At 42.9% G+C, this 15978-nt stretch overlaps 1 protein-coding gene across 8 annotated transcripts in view; it reads left to right on the forward strand.

Annotated features, from left to right (window-relative positions):
* The window catches only part of Trrap (transformation/transcription domain associated protein), a 123430-nt gene that overhangs the window by 6133 nt on the left and 101319 nt on the right, over window positions 1-15978 (forward strand). For all 8 annotated transcript variants that reach the window (XM_029559093.1, XM_029559096.1, XM_029559097.1 and 5 more), the window contains exons 4-13: window positions 2099-2209; window positions 2931-3035; window positions 4821-4904; window positions 7544-7600; window positions 7895-8020; window positions 10235-10312; window positions 10483-10571; window positions 12969-13065; window positions 13290-13428; window positions 15467-15545. In XM_029559093.1, coding sequence (XP_029414953.1) covers window positions 2099-2209; window positions 2931-3035; window positions 4821-4904; window positions 7544-7600; window positions 7895-8020; window positions 10235-10312; window positions 10483-10571; window positions 12969-13065; window positions 13290-13428; window positions 15467-15545 — 965 coding nt within the window. The remainder of the gene's footprint in view (window positions 1-2098; window positions 2210-2930; window positions 3036-4820; window positions 4905-7543; window positions 7601-7894; window positions 8021-10234; window positions 10313-10482; window positions 10572-12968; window positions 13066-13289; window positions 13429-15466; window positions 15546-15978) is intronic.

Here is a 15978-nt window from a genome sequence, read left to right on the forward strand (position 1 = left end):
ACCCATTTAAAAACCCAACTCTTTGTGTTTTTTTTTTTTTTGTCTTTTTGAAGCAGGGTTTCCCTGTGGCCCCAGCTGCCCTGGAACTCACTATGTAGACCAGGCTGGCCTTGAACTCACAGAGATCCGCCTGCCTCTGCCTCCCAATAAAATAAAAATTTTATTATTTTTATTTTATATGTATTTGTGTATTGCCTGCATGTAGGTAAGTGTACCCATGTTGTACAATGCCTGTGGAGGACGGAAGAGGGTGTCACTGAGTCTTTCCAGCTCTTTATATGTCCAGAATGTTGTTATTGGCAGTCACCCTCCTGTGCAACAGCACACCAGACTTGCTCCTGTCTAACTGTAACTTAGTGTGCCCATTGATAGCCTTTCCCTGCCTCTCTAGTTTGCTTTCTATTGCTGTGATAAAACCCTGACCAAAAGCAACTTGGGGAGGAAGGGTTTATTACGTCTTGCAGGTTATGGTTTGTGATGGAGGGTAGACAGAGCAGGAACTCAAGGCAGAAATCTAGAGGCAGGAACTGGAGCAGAAACTATGGAGGAGCGCTGCTTACTGGCTTGCTCCACTGCTTTGCTCCCCGGCTTGCTCAGCAAACTCTCTTATACAGCGCAGGCCCACCTGCCTAGGGATGGTACTGCCCACAGTGGATGGGCCCCCTGCATCAATTATCAATCAAGAAAATGGCTCACAGACATATCCACAGGCCAGGCAGATGGAGGAAATTCCTCAATTGAGGTTCCTTCTTCCCCAGTGACTCTATAGTTTGTGTCTAGTTGTTAAAAACTAACCATCATGAAGTCTCCTTTCTTATATTCCCAGCCTCTAGCAAGCAGCTACTGATTTTTATTCAACTTCTGTTATCAGCCTTTCTACTGGACTCTACACATGAATGGGACTGGGTAGCACTTGACTGTGTGTGTGCCTAGCTCATTTCACTGACCATATTTATCTCTTGTGCTCACCAGTGGCAGTATCTCAATCTTTTTAATGGCAGAGTAGTATTCCTTTGTAGCTGTGTACCACATTTGTTGTACTTGATGGGCACTCCAATTGCTTTCATTGCTTTGCTCTTTGTGAATTGTACCACCGTGAATGTGGGAGTGCAAGCCACTGTGAGTGTGTGGTGCTGGGAATCAAACCTGGAACCTCATGCCTGCTAGCCAAATGGTCTAACTACTGGGCCTAATCTCTAGCTTGGCATGTCTACATTTTTTAAAAGGTTCATATTTATTTTACATGTATGAATGGTTGCCTGTATGTATGTAGGCGCACCACATGTGTACAGTGCCCACAGAGGTCAGAAGTGTTGGATCCCCTGGAACTGGAGTTATAGATGGTTGTTAGCTGCTGTGTGGGTACTGGGAACTGAACCCAGGTCTTCTGTAAGAGCATCAAGGGCTCTTAACTATTGAGCTAGCTCTCCAGTACCCCCTCCCCATTTTTGTTTATGTATTTATGTATTTATTTTGTTTATATTTATGTATTACCTATATATGTAACATTTGTATGTGTGTGTTTGCCCATGGAGGCCAGAAGAGGATTTCGGATCCTCTGGAGCTAGAGTTCCAGGTGATTGTGAGCTGCCTGATGTCAGTGCTGGGAACTGAACTTCTTGGGTCTTCTAGAGGAACAAGAAGCTCTTTCAGCCATCTTTCCAGTCCCTGGCATGTCCAATGTTAACAATAAATTTCAGCATTTATTTTTCTTTAGTAGATTTAAAATCTTATTTAAAATGATATCTTGAAAACATATTAAACTATTCAGAAGACTTGTTGGCTCTGCAGATGTTTTGTTTTCAGGACCAGGAGAGATGGCTCACAATTCCGAGTGCTTACTGTGATTACAGAGAGCATGGGTTTGGTTCCTGCTTGCCATAGTCCGAAATTCCAATTCCAGGGGAGCAAGCACCCTCTTCCCACCTCTGAGATCATCCCCACCCTTGTGCACTTAAAAATTCACACAGGGAGATATGCATACACATAAATTAAAAAAAAAATCTTTAAAAAATTTCATTTTTCTTTGAGGTTTCTATGTGAATATCAAGTGAAAGTACACAGGGATAACTTAGGAGCCTTTTCTTTTTGCCAATAGAATGTCACATCGTCTCCTCAGTACTCTACATTCCTGGAACATATCATCCCTCGGTTTCTTACATTTCTCCAAGACGGAGAAGTCCAGTTTCTTCAGGAGAAGCCTGCCCAGGTAATGTTACATCCTAGCCCGGGGGGGAAACATGTGAATCAAAACTGTACAAAAACCCTAAAGAATGAAAGTAAGGGTTGGAGAGCTGGCTCAGCAGTTAAGAACACTGGCTGCTCCTGCAGAGGACCTGGGTTTTGTTCCCAGCACCCACATGGCGGCTAACAACTGTCCATCTGTGATTCCAGTTCAAGGGGATATGATGCCCTCTTCTGGCCTCTGCTGAGATTGCATGTGTGTGGTGCACTTACATATGTGCAGGCAAAACACACACATAAAATACAAATAATGAAAGAGCGAGGTTTTGTCTTTGCAGAGTAACTATCCAAGACTATGGCTCTGGCATTTGCCAATTAGGAATGTGTGTATGTCCATGTTACTAGAGGCAAAATACCAAAGAGCCATCTCTTCAGCCCCATTTCTTTGTTCTTAAATCTGCTTTGCTGTTTGTCTTTGATTTACTCTGTTCTCATGGTTTAGTTTTCTGGTAGAAATACCAATAAAGCTGTAAAAGAGGAAAAGTTACAGAAATACTGGAAACAGTTTCATACATACTCAGATTCTGTATAATTTGGAGGTCTCTTTATAAAGTTAGACCCATCTCCTTGGATGGTGGCGATCCACACTGGCCACAGGCAGATGTGTAACATGTGTATGATGTGAAACAATGAGTTTGGAACGCCTGGGTGTATTTTATTTTTACACATGTATTTTCACTTGCCAGCAACTGCGGAAGCTAGTACTTGAAATAATTCATCGGATACCAACCAATGAGCATCTTCGCCCGCATACAAAAAATGTTCTGTCTGTGATGTTTCGCTTTTTAGAGGTAATCTTTGAGAGTTCTCCAATAGCCATATTTGAAATGTTCAATGATTTTCTTAAAATAAAATCTAGAGGTATTTTACAGTTTACTAACATTCTGAAATAGTGAAAAAATTTTATTTTCTCCTTTCTCCCGTTTCTATTTATTCAGAAAGATGAAAAAAAAAAATTTTTTTTTTTTGAGAGGGCCTCACTGTGTAGACCAGGCTGGCCCCTATCTCAGAGATCCGCCTGCTTCAGGCCACAAAGTGCTGGGATTAAAGGCATGAGCCACCATAACAGGAAGGCCTTAAATTCTTGGGGTGAATCCATTCATTAAATTTTTCTGTTTCATCTTGATGTGTTTAAAATCCTATTATTTGTGGAGCCCCTTAGGAAGATGAGCTCTGATAGGGGATAAAATTGTATTCATACTTTGGCCCTGCCACTCACTGGCTCTTCCACATTGGCCATGTTGCCTAAAGTCTCTGAGGCATCAACAGCCTTGGAGGTAAAGTGGCTGGTCCCTGCAGTAGTGTTGTCATGTTCTTCCCACCCAGTCCAGTTCATGGCAAGTGTCTACAATAGCGGGCTGTTTTTCTTCTCAGTCTTTTAGCAAAACAGGTTGAGGATGCCTTACCCAAAATCCTTGGGAATGGAAGTATTTGGATTTTGGATTATTTTTGAATTTTTGGAATATTTACATAACCCTAACTAGATATCTAGGGATACAGCCCAAGTCTAAATGTGAAGTTCTTTGTGTATTGGTTACACCTGCAGCAAGCAGACTGGAGGGACTTTACTGTAGGATTTTACTGTGTCTGTTTAACTCCGGTCCCTTATGTGAAGTCAGGCCAGTTGTGGTATCCTGTCAGGTGCTTAAAAAATTGAGAAATTTAGAACATTTGATTGAAGTTTTGGATTTTTAGATTAGGGATACTCAACCTTTGTTTCCAAGCAGTGAACTTTGTCAGTTTAGCCCTTAAAACATTGATTCACACTGGGCATGGTTAAACACATCTTTAATCCTAGCACTCCAAGACCAGGACAGCCTGTTCTATATAATGAGTTCCAGGCTAGCTAGGAACTTACTACAGAGTGAGACCCTGTCTCAAAAAACCCAAAACAAACAACAACAAAACATTAATTGAGGACTGAGGATGTGGCTTAGCTGGTAGAGTGCTTGCCTAGTGTGCATGAAGTCCGGATTCCACTCTTAGCACAGTATACATCAGGCTTTGGGAAGCTGCAGTCCCAGCATTGAGGAGTTCAAGACCATCGTCAGTTGCATAGCAAGTTCTAGCTCTGTGAGCTGCATGAGATCCCATCTCAGAGGCAGGGGTGAAGGGCGGGGGATGGGGGACAGTTCCACAGTATGCCTTACTGTGTGTCATACATGCTAGCTTCGCTGTCTCAGAGTTACTGTCAGCTTGCTGGTGGGATGCTGTGCTGCTCAGGTGTTTCACCAAAGACCCTGGCATTTACTGTCTGGGACAGCTGAGTCCTGGGGCTTACAAATTTTTAGTAAATCAGATATGAACTGGTTGATCCCAGGGTGTGTGGAGGGTGGGAATGAAGATTATACTTAGAAAATTTTGACTTCAGCTGGGCATGGTGATGGACACCTTTAATCCCTGCATTTGGGAGGCAGAGGTGGGCAGATCTCTGTGAGTTTGAGGTCAGCCTGGTCTACAGAGTTCCAGGCCAGCTGGGGGCTACAGGGAGACAAAAAGAAAAGAAAGAAAATTTGGCTTTAATCTTGAGATGAAAATGTTTGCAGGAGTTTAACTTCTTTAATTTTTTTTTAAAGACGGAAAATGAAGAAAATGTTCTTATTTGTCTAAGAATAATTATTGAGCTACACAAACAGTTCAGACCACCAATCACACAAGAAGTAAGTTGTTTGTGTTATAACACTTAGGAAATGCCAACAAGATTCCTATTGCCGTGTAAATCTTAAACTCTTATTTTAGATTTATTTATTTGTGTGTATATGGGTGTATATGTACCACAGTGTGTGTGTGTGTCGGTCAGAGGACAACTTCAAGGAATTGCTTCTGTGTTTGGTCCATGTGGGTCCTGGGGATGGAAATCAGGTCATCAGGCTTGGCACCAAGGGCCTTTGCCAACGGAGTCATCTCACTGGCCCTGCATATAATATTTAATGTCACAATTGCTTTCCTTTTTACTGTAGGTCAGTATTTCCCTTGTCAGAAGTTTTAATGAGTGTATGATGCTTTCTTTGTTTTCTTTTTTTAAAATATTTTTTGTTTATTATTTTTATTTTATATGTATGAGTTTACTGCCTGCATGTATGTGAGTGCACCCGTGTCATGCAATGCTGCGGAGGTCAGAAGAGGGCTTTGGATTCCTCTGGAACTGGAGTTAAGGACAGTTCATAGCCGCCATGTGGGTGCTGGGAATCAAACCTGGGTCCTCTGCAAGAGCAGTCAGTGCTCTTAATTGCTGAGCCATCTCTCCCGCCTCAATGCTTTCTTTTTTTATAAAAATATTTTATTTTGTGTGTGCATGTATAAGCACATACATGTTTGGATACCCACAGAGGTCTGCAGGGATGTCAGATGCCTTGGAGCTGGAGTTACAGAGTTGTGAGCCACCCAGTGTGGGTGCTGGGACCCAAACGTGGGTTCGCTGATAGAGTAGTAAGCACTTTTAACAACTGCTAAGCCGTCTCTCCACCCTTGATAACCTTTCTTATTAGATGTCCTTATCTCTAGATTCTTCAATTTTTTTTTTTCTTGATGGTTATTACCAAATTTTTTTTTTTTTTTCGTCTTTTTGAGATAGGGTCTCCTTGTAGCTCCAGCTGTCCTGGAACTCACTATGTAGACCAGGCTGGCCTTGAACTCACAGAGCCACAGAGCCTCTGCCTCCCGAGTGCTGGGATTAAAGGCGTGTGCTACCACGCCCGGCTAGTTAGTACCAAATATTTTTCTTTATAGTTCACATTATGTGATTGACTAGGTCTGTAGAAGTAGAATTATCAAGTCAAAGGTCAGTTTCAGTGCTTCAGACATAAATTGCCACGTTGATTTCTAGAAAAGTTTTGGCAGTTTGAGTCCCTCAGTAGTGAGTCTCTGCCTTTTCACATTCTAAAGCGTTGTGCATTATTTTTATTACTATTTTTAATTAAAAATTCATATAAATGGGTACTCTTAACTGCTGAGCCATCTCTTCAGCCCTTTATTATATATGTATTTTTAATATTTATTATTTTTATTTTATGTGTATGAGTGTATTGCCTGCATGTAGGTAAGTACACCCATGTCGTGCAATGCCCTTAGAGGACAGAAGAGGCCATTGGATCTGGAGTTATGACAGTCGTTAGCTGCCATGAAGGTGTTGGGATTCAAACCAGTTCTTCTGCAAGAACAACCAGTGTTCTTAACCACTGAGCAATCTCTCCAGCCCTCTTTATTATATTTTTTATTATTTTGGGGGCAGACCACACACAGGTCAAAGATACCTTACAGAAGTCTTTCTGCCATGAGAGTTCATAGGATCAAACTCTCTTAGATTTGTGCTGGAGAGATGGCTTACTGGTTAAGAGCACTGACTGCTCTTGCAGAGGACCCAGGTTCAGTTTCTAGCACCCACATGGTGGTTCATAACTGCCTATAACTCCAATTCCAGGGGATCTGACACCCTCTTCTGGCCTCTGTGGGCACTGCATTAATGTGGTGTGTCTCTATATATATGCAAGCAAACACTCATACACATAAACTAAAAATAAATCTTAAGTGGGGCGTGGTGGTGCACACCTGTAATCCCAGCACTTAGGAGGCAGAGGCAGGCGGATCTCTGTGAGTTCAAGGCCAGCCTGGTCTACATAGTGAGTTCCAGGACAGTTGGGGGGCTACAGGAAGACCTTGCTTCAAAAAGACAAAAAATCTTTAAAAAACAACAAAAACTGCTCATTTGGGGTGTGATGCTTGGTGGCAGGTGTCTTCACATGCTGAGCCATTTTGCCAACCCTGATTCTTTACCTGTTTTATGAGGTCTCTTTTTTTTTTAAATTTCTTTTCCCTTTATGTGTGTGTGTTAGGGTACAGGTATACACCACATGAATGCAATGCTTGTGGAGTCCAGAATAGGGTGAGCCCTTGGAACTAGAGTTATAGTTATTAACCTCCATGTGGAGCTGGGTCCTCTGCAAGAGCAGCCAGGGCTCTTAACTGCTGAACTATGTCTCCAGCCCATTTTATGAGGTCTTATACATTAAGCTAGTTACATTTTTTAGCTATAAGCATTGTCTGCATGTAAATTCATTTTTTTCATAGTTATTGTGTATATGCATGTGTGCATGATGTGTGTACATATATGGGGGGTATGGGTTCATGTGCCGAGGCATACGTGTGGAGGTCAAAGGATGACTGTGGTAGTGGTTCTTTCCTTCCAACTTTATGTGGGTCCCAGGGTATTGAACTTAGCTTGCGTGACATGCATTTTACCTGCTGAGCCATCTTGCCTGCTCTGTATATATGTTTTTATAATGAAGTGTCTTCTATTTAGATTCATCACTTTTTGGATTTCGTGAAACAGATTTACAAGGAGCTTCCAAAAGTAGTGGTATGTTTTTGTTACAGTTTATTATTTTGTCTTTTTGTCTTTTTTTTTTTTTTTTTTTTTTGAACCCAGGGCCTTGGGCTTGCTAGGCAAGCGCTCTACCACTGAGCTAAATCCCCAACCCCTTTGTTACAGTTTGAACTTCCTACATACATTTATTTATTACCACCTGTCCCAAAGGGGTATTTGGGTTGTTTTGGTTGAAGAAGTGATTGGGGAGGGTACTGATTTCTGAATGGGGAATATTAAGCACAGTCAGAGTCACTGTTTGCCTTAATTGCATTCTTTTTTGTATAGAACCGCTACTTTGAGAACCCTCAGGTGATCCCTGAGAACACGGTGCCTCCCCCTGAGATGGTCGGCATGATAACGACAGTTGCCGTGAAAGTCAACCCTGAGCGCGAGGACAGTGAGACCCGAACGGTAAGCGCTTCCCCGTGACTTCTGAAGGTTGTAGAGGAGAGAGAATGAGATGCCTCAGACCACTTGACTTTTCCCCTTTTTAAAAATTATTTATGGGCGCCGGGCATGGCGGTGTATGCCTTTAATCCCAGCACTCGGGAGGCAGGGGCAGGCAGATCTCTGTGAGTTCAAGGCCAGCCTGGTCTACAAAGCGAGTTCTAGGCCAGCTGGGGCTACAGAGACCCTGTCTCAAAAACAAAACAAAAACAGAAAAAATTATTTATTTTTATTTTTGTGTATGAGTATTTTGTCTGCATGTATGTGAGTGCACCCATGTTGTGCAATGCCCATGGAGACCAGAAGAAGGCATTAGATCCCCTGGAACTGAGTAATGGACCAGTGTTAGCCACCATGTGGGTGCTGGGAACTGAACCCTGGTCCTGTGCAAGAGCAGCCAATGCTCTTCACTGCTGAACCAACTCTCAGCCCTGGGGTTTCCTTTCTCATTTCTGTAAATATTTGGAAGCATAAAAGTGTACCTGGCAGAGCATCCCTGGTTCTGCTACGAAAGGTGTGAAAAATGAACCCTTGGGTACTAGTGATGTTTGGCAATAAAGACCAACTTATTGCAGAGATCTGCTTGGGAAGCCAGGCATGGGGGTAAGGGGTGCTCTGCTCTGCCCATAGCTTTGAGACTGACGTCCTTTGAAACTACAGGTAAATTTGAAGTTCAGGGATCAAGAGTGTGGACAGTGGCATCCCCAAGCTGCACCTGTTTTCCTGACTCTGGAAGAGTTCATGAATTTCATGAACTTTCACTCAAACCTTGTTTTACTCGTTATTATATTGAAATTCTATGTCATGGGCTTTGTGAAGATAACACTAATAATAACTGCAATTGATGAGTTGGACTGTTACTGTGGTGTCTGTCATTTAGGGGCCACACAGTGAGCCTTTACTGTGACCCATTCTTAGGACTGGATTAAGGTTTTATTGCGGCTGGGGATATGGTCAGTTGGTTTCGTATTTGCCTAGCATTCATGAAGCCCCAGGCTCCATGTTCAGCACCTCATAAACTAAACATAGTGACATACAGCTGTAATCTCAGCACTTCTGGATGGGTAGAGGATGAATACTTCAGAGTCATCCTTGGCAAGTTCGAGGCCAGCCTGGGCTACATGAGACCCTGTTTTAAAAAGAAAAAAGTGTGGAGTGTGGTGTTGCACACTTTTAATCCCAGCCCAGTACTTGGGTGGCAGAGGAAGGTGGTTCTCTGTGAGTTTGAGGCCAGCCTAAGCTGCACAAGAGTTCCAGGCCAGCCAGGACTACATAGTGAGACCCTGCCTTTTTTTTTTTTTTTTTTTTTTTTTCCAAGTAAAAGGTTTTATTGTTTGTATTTGTTTTACTAAAACAGAGTGCTTTTGCTAGGCTGAAAGAGACTTAAGGGTTTTTTTGGTTTTTTTTGAGACAGCGTCTTCCTGTAGCCCCAGCTGGCCTGGTACTCGCTATGTATGTAGGCTAGGCTGGCATCAATCTCACAGATATCCGCATGCCTCTGCCTCCAGAGTGCTGGCACTAAAGGCGTGTGCCACCATGCCCCACCACGCTTAAGTTTAAAGTGAAGCTTACATGCCTTCCCTTTTCTTCACTTAAGGACTTTTCTGTGTATCATTCCTTTGTGGGATTTTGTTTATTTTTACCTGTATATTCACATCTATTGACAGTTTATATTTTGGATCTGTCATGTTTCTTTTCTGTTTGAGAATACTTAAGATTATTAAGCTTTATATTTACAATAAGCATTTTCTACTTATAAATACCATTGAAAAACAACTGTAAGGTAAAGTTGGGCCTGGTGATCCCATCTGTCCTCCAGCACTAGGGAGGCTGAGGCAGGAGGATCACTGCAAGTTTGAGGCCAGCATCATTTACATAGTGAGTTTAGGTCAGTCAAGGCTATGTAGTGAGACCATGTCTGAAAACCAAGCCTCTGCTTGCCTCCCAAACTCTTTAAGTGAACAGATTTCTAGGTGGTTTGAGTGTGTTTGATGGAGTGTCCCTGAGATTCTACCTTCCATGAAATGGCAGTTCTGCATAGGTAGATAGTTGGGGCCTTCTACCACAGGGCCTCACAGAAATGGGTCCGTGTTTCTCTGAGCTTTGTGTAGTGCTTGTTGGAATTAGCTGGGGCTTTCTGGGTACCACAGGGCTAACCGACATCTCTGCATCTTACAGCACTCCATCATTCCACGGGGATCACTTTCTCTCAAAGTGTTGGCAGAACTGCCCATTATTGTTGTGTTAATGTACCAGGTATGTGTATTGCTTATTACTATTTCTCTTGTGTTTTGCTTCTTCATGTGAAAATTCATGCTTAATTTTTGTAGAAAAAAAAAGTTTATGAAACCTGGGTGCTCTGGAGTGCCAGATCATTCTGTGGTAGTTGAATGTAAAAGCTCAAAACACAGCTGTATTTCTTTCAGCTCTACAAACTGAACATCCACAACGTGGTTGCCGAGTTTGTACCCCTGATCATGAATACCATCGCGATTCAAGTGTCAGCACAAGCCAGGTGAGTGTCCCTCGGACCCTGACAAAACTGAGGCCCCAGTGCTTTTCCAACTAGTACAATGCTTGCTGCTGCTGTTCTAGAGACGTGAGACTTACGGGTGTTAAAATTTTGGTAAAACTGAGTGGGGCATGGTGGTGCATGCCTTTAATCCCAGTACTCGGGAGGCAGACGCAGGCAGATCTCAGTGAGTTCGAGGCCAGCCTGGCCTCCATAGAGAATCCAGGCCAGTTGCAACTACTGGGAGACCCTGCTTCAAAAAGACAAAAAAAAATTTTTTTTTGGTAAAACCGAACTGGGTGCACATCTTTAGTCCCAGCAGAGGTATGTGGATCTCTTGTGAGTTCAGGGCCAGCCTGGTCTACATAGCTAGTTCTAAGCCAGCTGAGACTACAGGGAGACCCTATTTCAGAAAAAAAGTTTTTTGTTTTTTTTTTGGTAAAACTACATTTTTACTTTTTTCCGTTGTTTGATTTTTTTTTTTTTTTTTTTTTTTTTTTTTTTTTAACAATTAGAGATAGGGTCTCCCAGTAACTCTGACTGGCCTGGAACTTAATATGTAGAAGACAGGCTGGCCTCGAGCTCACAGCTGCCTCTACCTCCAAATTGTTGGGTTTAAAGGCATGTACCACCGCACCCCGCTTGACTTTAATTTTTAACTTTTCTTTTAGTGATAATGGTTATAGGTCCTTTCAAAAATGTTATTAACATTTTTAGGAAATTTCCTTTATCTTTAATGGTATATGTATGAATGTATGTATGTATGCATGGATGCGTGGATGTATGCATGTAAGTGTGGGTACCCTCGGGACAGCAGAAGGTGTCAGATCCCCTGGAACCAGAGTTCCAGGTGGTTGTGAATCACCTGTCTTAGATCCTGGACACAACTCAGATCTGCAACTGTTACCTCTTTTTTTGTTTTAAATATTTTTTATTTATTATTTTTATTTTATGTGTACGAGTGTATTGCCTGAATGTATGTGAGTGCATCTGTGTCATGCAATGCCGTGGAGGTCAGAAGAGGGCTTTGGATTCCCCTGGAACTGGATTTAAGGATGGTTCATAGCTGCCATGTGCATGCTGGGAATTGAACCCGTGTCCTCTGCAAGAGTAGTCAGTGCTTTTAACACTAAACATCTCTCCAGCCCCATAAAACTTTTATTAAACATTACTTATTTTCTGTGCGGGTGCATGTGTACCACAGTATGCATGATGGAGGACAGGTTGCCAGAGTCGGTTCTCTTCTTCTACCACAAGGATCCTAGGGATTGAACTCAGGTCATTAGACTTGCCAGCAAGCGCCTTTACCCCCTGAGCCATGTCCTGGGCTCCTTAGTTCTTTCTTTTGAAAAGATGGAACAGGCCAACTGGACTCCCCCATGTCTTAAACTTTGTAGCTTTCCGTAAGGATTCCACCTCTTGACGTACAGCCTGTCTGGCTGTGGTTCACTTGACAGCAACATCTGAGGAGGAATTCTCTCCAACCACCCCTAAGGCCCAGGGCGGGCCTTACATTTGAGCATGCAGGGGCTCTGATATTTTGGTGTTGGGAGTATGCACTCCAATATTTTGCCAATAGGGAATCCATGTTCTGATAGGGGATTCATGTTCTGGTGTTGTTTGGGCCTTCAGACCTTTCATGTTTGGTTTTGATTATTTACTTTTTCAAAATGTTTATTTTATGAGTATGAGTGTTTTGTGTGCATGTATGTAAGCATACCATGTGCATGTCATATCTGCAGAGGCCAGAAGAGGGCGTTGGATCCCCTAGAATTAAGTTACAGTTATTAGTACCATGTGGATGCTGGGATCTGAACCTAGGTCCTTTGCAAGGGCAACCAGTGCTCTTTACCATTGAGCCATCTCTCCAGCCTCTTATTTTTGAGACAGGGTCTCATTATGAAGCCCTGGCAGGCCTAGAACTCACTGTGCACAACAGACTGGCCTTAAACTCATAGAGAACCCCCTGTTTCTGCTTGCCAAGTTTTGGGATTAAAGGTGTGTACCACCACACCTGGCTTAATTTTTATTTTTTCAAATATGTGCATGTGCCCTTGTCTGTATGTGGGTATATGCATATATGTGTCTATGAGTGCAGTGCCCTTGGTAACCAGAAGAGAGTGTCATATCTCCTGGAGCTGGGGTTACAGGCATTTGCATGGGTGCTGAGAACTGAACCCTTGTCCTCTGTTAGAGCAGCAAGCACGCCTCTGTGCCATCTCTTCAGCCCCTTTCATGTTACTTGAAGCTGCAGCAAAGTTGATGCATTTTCTTGCTACTGTGTTGCTTCTGGTCTCTGTGGAAATCAAAAACTTCTGGGGTTAATAATGGCTGTCAACATTTAATTAATTCCTAAAGGGTGGGAGCTAATGTTACACATTTATTTCACTTCCCACTCAGGCAACACAAGCTTTACAACAAGGAGCTGTATGCAGACTTCATTGCTGCTCAGATCAAAACACTGTCCTTTTTAGCTTACATCATCAGAATTTACCAGGTAAGTTCCTTGACTTAAGTTTTCCCTTGTTTTCTTCCTTTTTCTTCCTTTCATATGTATGTGTATATGGTGTGCATGTGCATGTGTTTGTGTTTGCAGCATGCGTGCGTGCATGCATGTGTTTTGTGTGTGTGTGCATGCACATGCATGCTGAGCCTTTCTGGATAGGCCTTGGCTGTTGGCTTACCCCAGAAGCCTCACAGTTGTGTCCCCGCTTTGGACAGGAGCTGGTGACCAAGTATTCTCAACAGATGGTGAAAGGTATGCTGCAGCTGCTCTCCAACTGCCCGGCGGAGACTGCACACCTCAGGAAGGAGCTCCTGATTGCTGCCAAGCACATCCTTACCACTGAGCTGAGGAACCGTAAGGCTCTGCTCTTTGAAGGCCTGTGTGGCTCTGCTGCCCTCTTTGGGGTGGGCTCAGAGGCTCAGAGATGGTTCGAGGTGGCTGTCAGAGCCCCACATGGCTCCCCTTTCTCATTGCTCTCTTGTTTTTTTATTTTATGTGTATGAGTTTTTCTGGCCTCTCTTGGCCTTTTGCTTTCCCTTTTCTTGTGTCTCTTCTCTCCCTCTGTCATTGCCCCTCCACCCTTGCCTTTTTCTTTACCAGGGGTCCCCCCCACCTTTTTTTTTTTTTTTTTTTTAAGAAACCCAGTCATTAATATGGCTTCCTTAGACTAGCTTATGCCTTCTGGTACTTGTCTGATTTTTTATTGCAAATCTCTTGAAATGGCAAATAGCCATTTGATTATTTGCAGTTAGCAGCTCTTAAAAGGTGAAAAAAACTTAGTGCTTTCATTTTCTATGCTGTGAGGTTGGTTCTGTGCCACTCTTCATTTTCTCTTAATAATATTGGTAAATCATTTTCATACTTGAATATTTCCGAAATTTGATATCGACGACTTACCCTGTTTAGTTATGGTACATTATTTTGCCCAGTAAGTTTCCATAGTAATTGTTAAAATTGTCAATGGTTTCTAAACCAGAGAATACATAAAACTGGGACTGGGCTTTTTTTACGTAGTTTTTTTTTTTTCTTTTTGCAGACAGGGTCTCACTATGTACCACTGGCTGGCCTATAACTCAATACAGGCTGGACCTGAACTCTGCCTCTCAAGTGCGGAGATTGAAGCCATGTGCTACCATGCTTTGCTGAAAAATTTTATTTCTAATTTAATGTTGGGATTGAGTTTGCATCAGAAGTCAACTTCTGTGAGTAGGTTCTCTCTTTCAACTCTTGGGTTTTGAGGATGGAACCCAGGTCCTCAGGCTTGCTTGGCAAGCACTTTTACCTGCTGCACCATCTTTCCAGCCCTCAGACTGCAGTTATAGCTCTTGCTGTCAGAGCAGTGAGGATTCTGAGGCTTCATGTGGGGACCTGGGCAGCAGGAGGTTCTCACGCTTTTCAGATAGCCCAAGTCCACAGGTGTACAAGCAGGCCCTTGGTGGGACCATGAAGCTTGGTGCTGGTTTGTGGTAACACCTGTTCACCAGGACTTGTGGCTCTCCAAGCTGCTGCCCTTTGTAGTTTGATCTCTAGACCGGTTGAGTGCAGAGCCTTCTACTTTTGGAGTCTCTTTATGATTGGCTTCTAAAGTTACTGATGTATTGATTGATTGAGTTTTGTGTGGTGTTGGAGTGCAGGTGCAGGTGTGCTACAATGACACGGATGTCAGAGGACAACTCTTGAGCATTGGCTCGCCTATCATGTTGGGTCCTGGGATGGAACTCAGGTTGTTGGGCTTGGTGGCAAGTGTCTTTACTTGCTGAACCACCTTGCTCACCCTAATTGGCTTTTTTACATTTTATTTATTTATTTGTTTCTGTGTGTATGTGTGTGTGTGGGTGGATGTGTGTACACGTGCATGTACACAGACGTGGAGGTAAGAGGACAATTTTCAGGAGTTTAATTCTCTCCCTACCCTATGTATAGGAAGGGCAGGTACTTATACCTGCTGAGTCATCTCCCTGACCTGGCTTTGATTTTTTGTGTGTGTGTACTTCTGTGCTGCCCTAAACATGTTGTGTCTCCAGTGTACCCACTTCTTTTATGTCTTTAACCTTCAGTGGTTATTTGCTGGTAAAAAACATACTTTAATGTTCTTTGACTTATTGAAGTAGGCTGGATGTCAGGTTTGTTCCAGAATCTAAATGTCCCCTGGATGCATGTCTTATGTGTTTGTGGTTAATTCTCTAGCTCTTGAACATGACCCTGACTGTGTTTTTGGGGGCAGCAGGGGGTTTGTGTGGCCCAGCAAAGCCAGAGCCTTATCCAGACAGTATGGGTACCTTTCAGGTCTTCCCTCTCTCTGTCTTTCAGACTGACCATTGTGGTGGCTCTGTGTAGGAATTTACTGTGCAGTTCTTATTAGTAACATACGCCTTGTGTATTGGTTTTCTAGAGTTCATTCCCTGTATGGACAAGCTGTTTGATGAATCCATACTGATTGGCTCAGGATATACTGCACGAGAGACTCTCAGGTATGAGGTTAGACACATGATATCTGTTTGGATTACATGCTAGGGATAAAGATTACTGGCATTTAATGTTAGGAGGGTTTCAACAAATACAAGCTGTTGGGCCTTGACTCACTGATTGGGTTTAGAATGGCAGTAGTTTTGGAAAGTACTTGGGTTGATTAAAGTTTTTTAATTTATGGGCCTCGAAAGATGGTTCAGTGGTTAAGAACAGGTACTGCTTTTCCAGAGGGCCCAAATTTGAATCCTAATCCCCATGCCAGGTGGCTCACAACTACCTATAACTCCAAGGGATCACACACCCTCTTTCTCACTTGTGGCGCACATACACACATGCAAACAAAACACTTATACACATGAAATAAAAATCTTAAATGTTTTTTAATTTGCATTTCCAAATTTATTTGTGCATATGTGCGTGAACACACCACAGGAC

The sequence above is a fragment of the Nannospalax galili genome, unplaced genomic scaffold (assembly GCF_000622305.1).
Source record: "Nannospalax galili isolate Female #2095 unplaced genomic scaffold, S.galili_v1.0 scaffold809, whole genome shotgun sequence".
Taxonomy (NCBI): Eukaryota; Metazoa; Chordata; class Mammalia; order Rodentia; family Spalacidae; genus Nannospalax; species Nannospalax galili.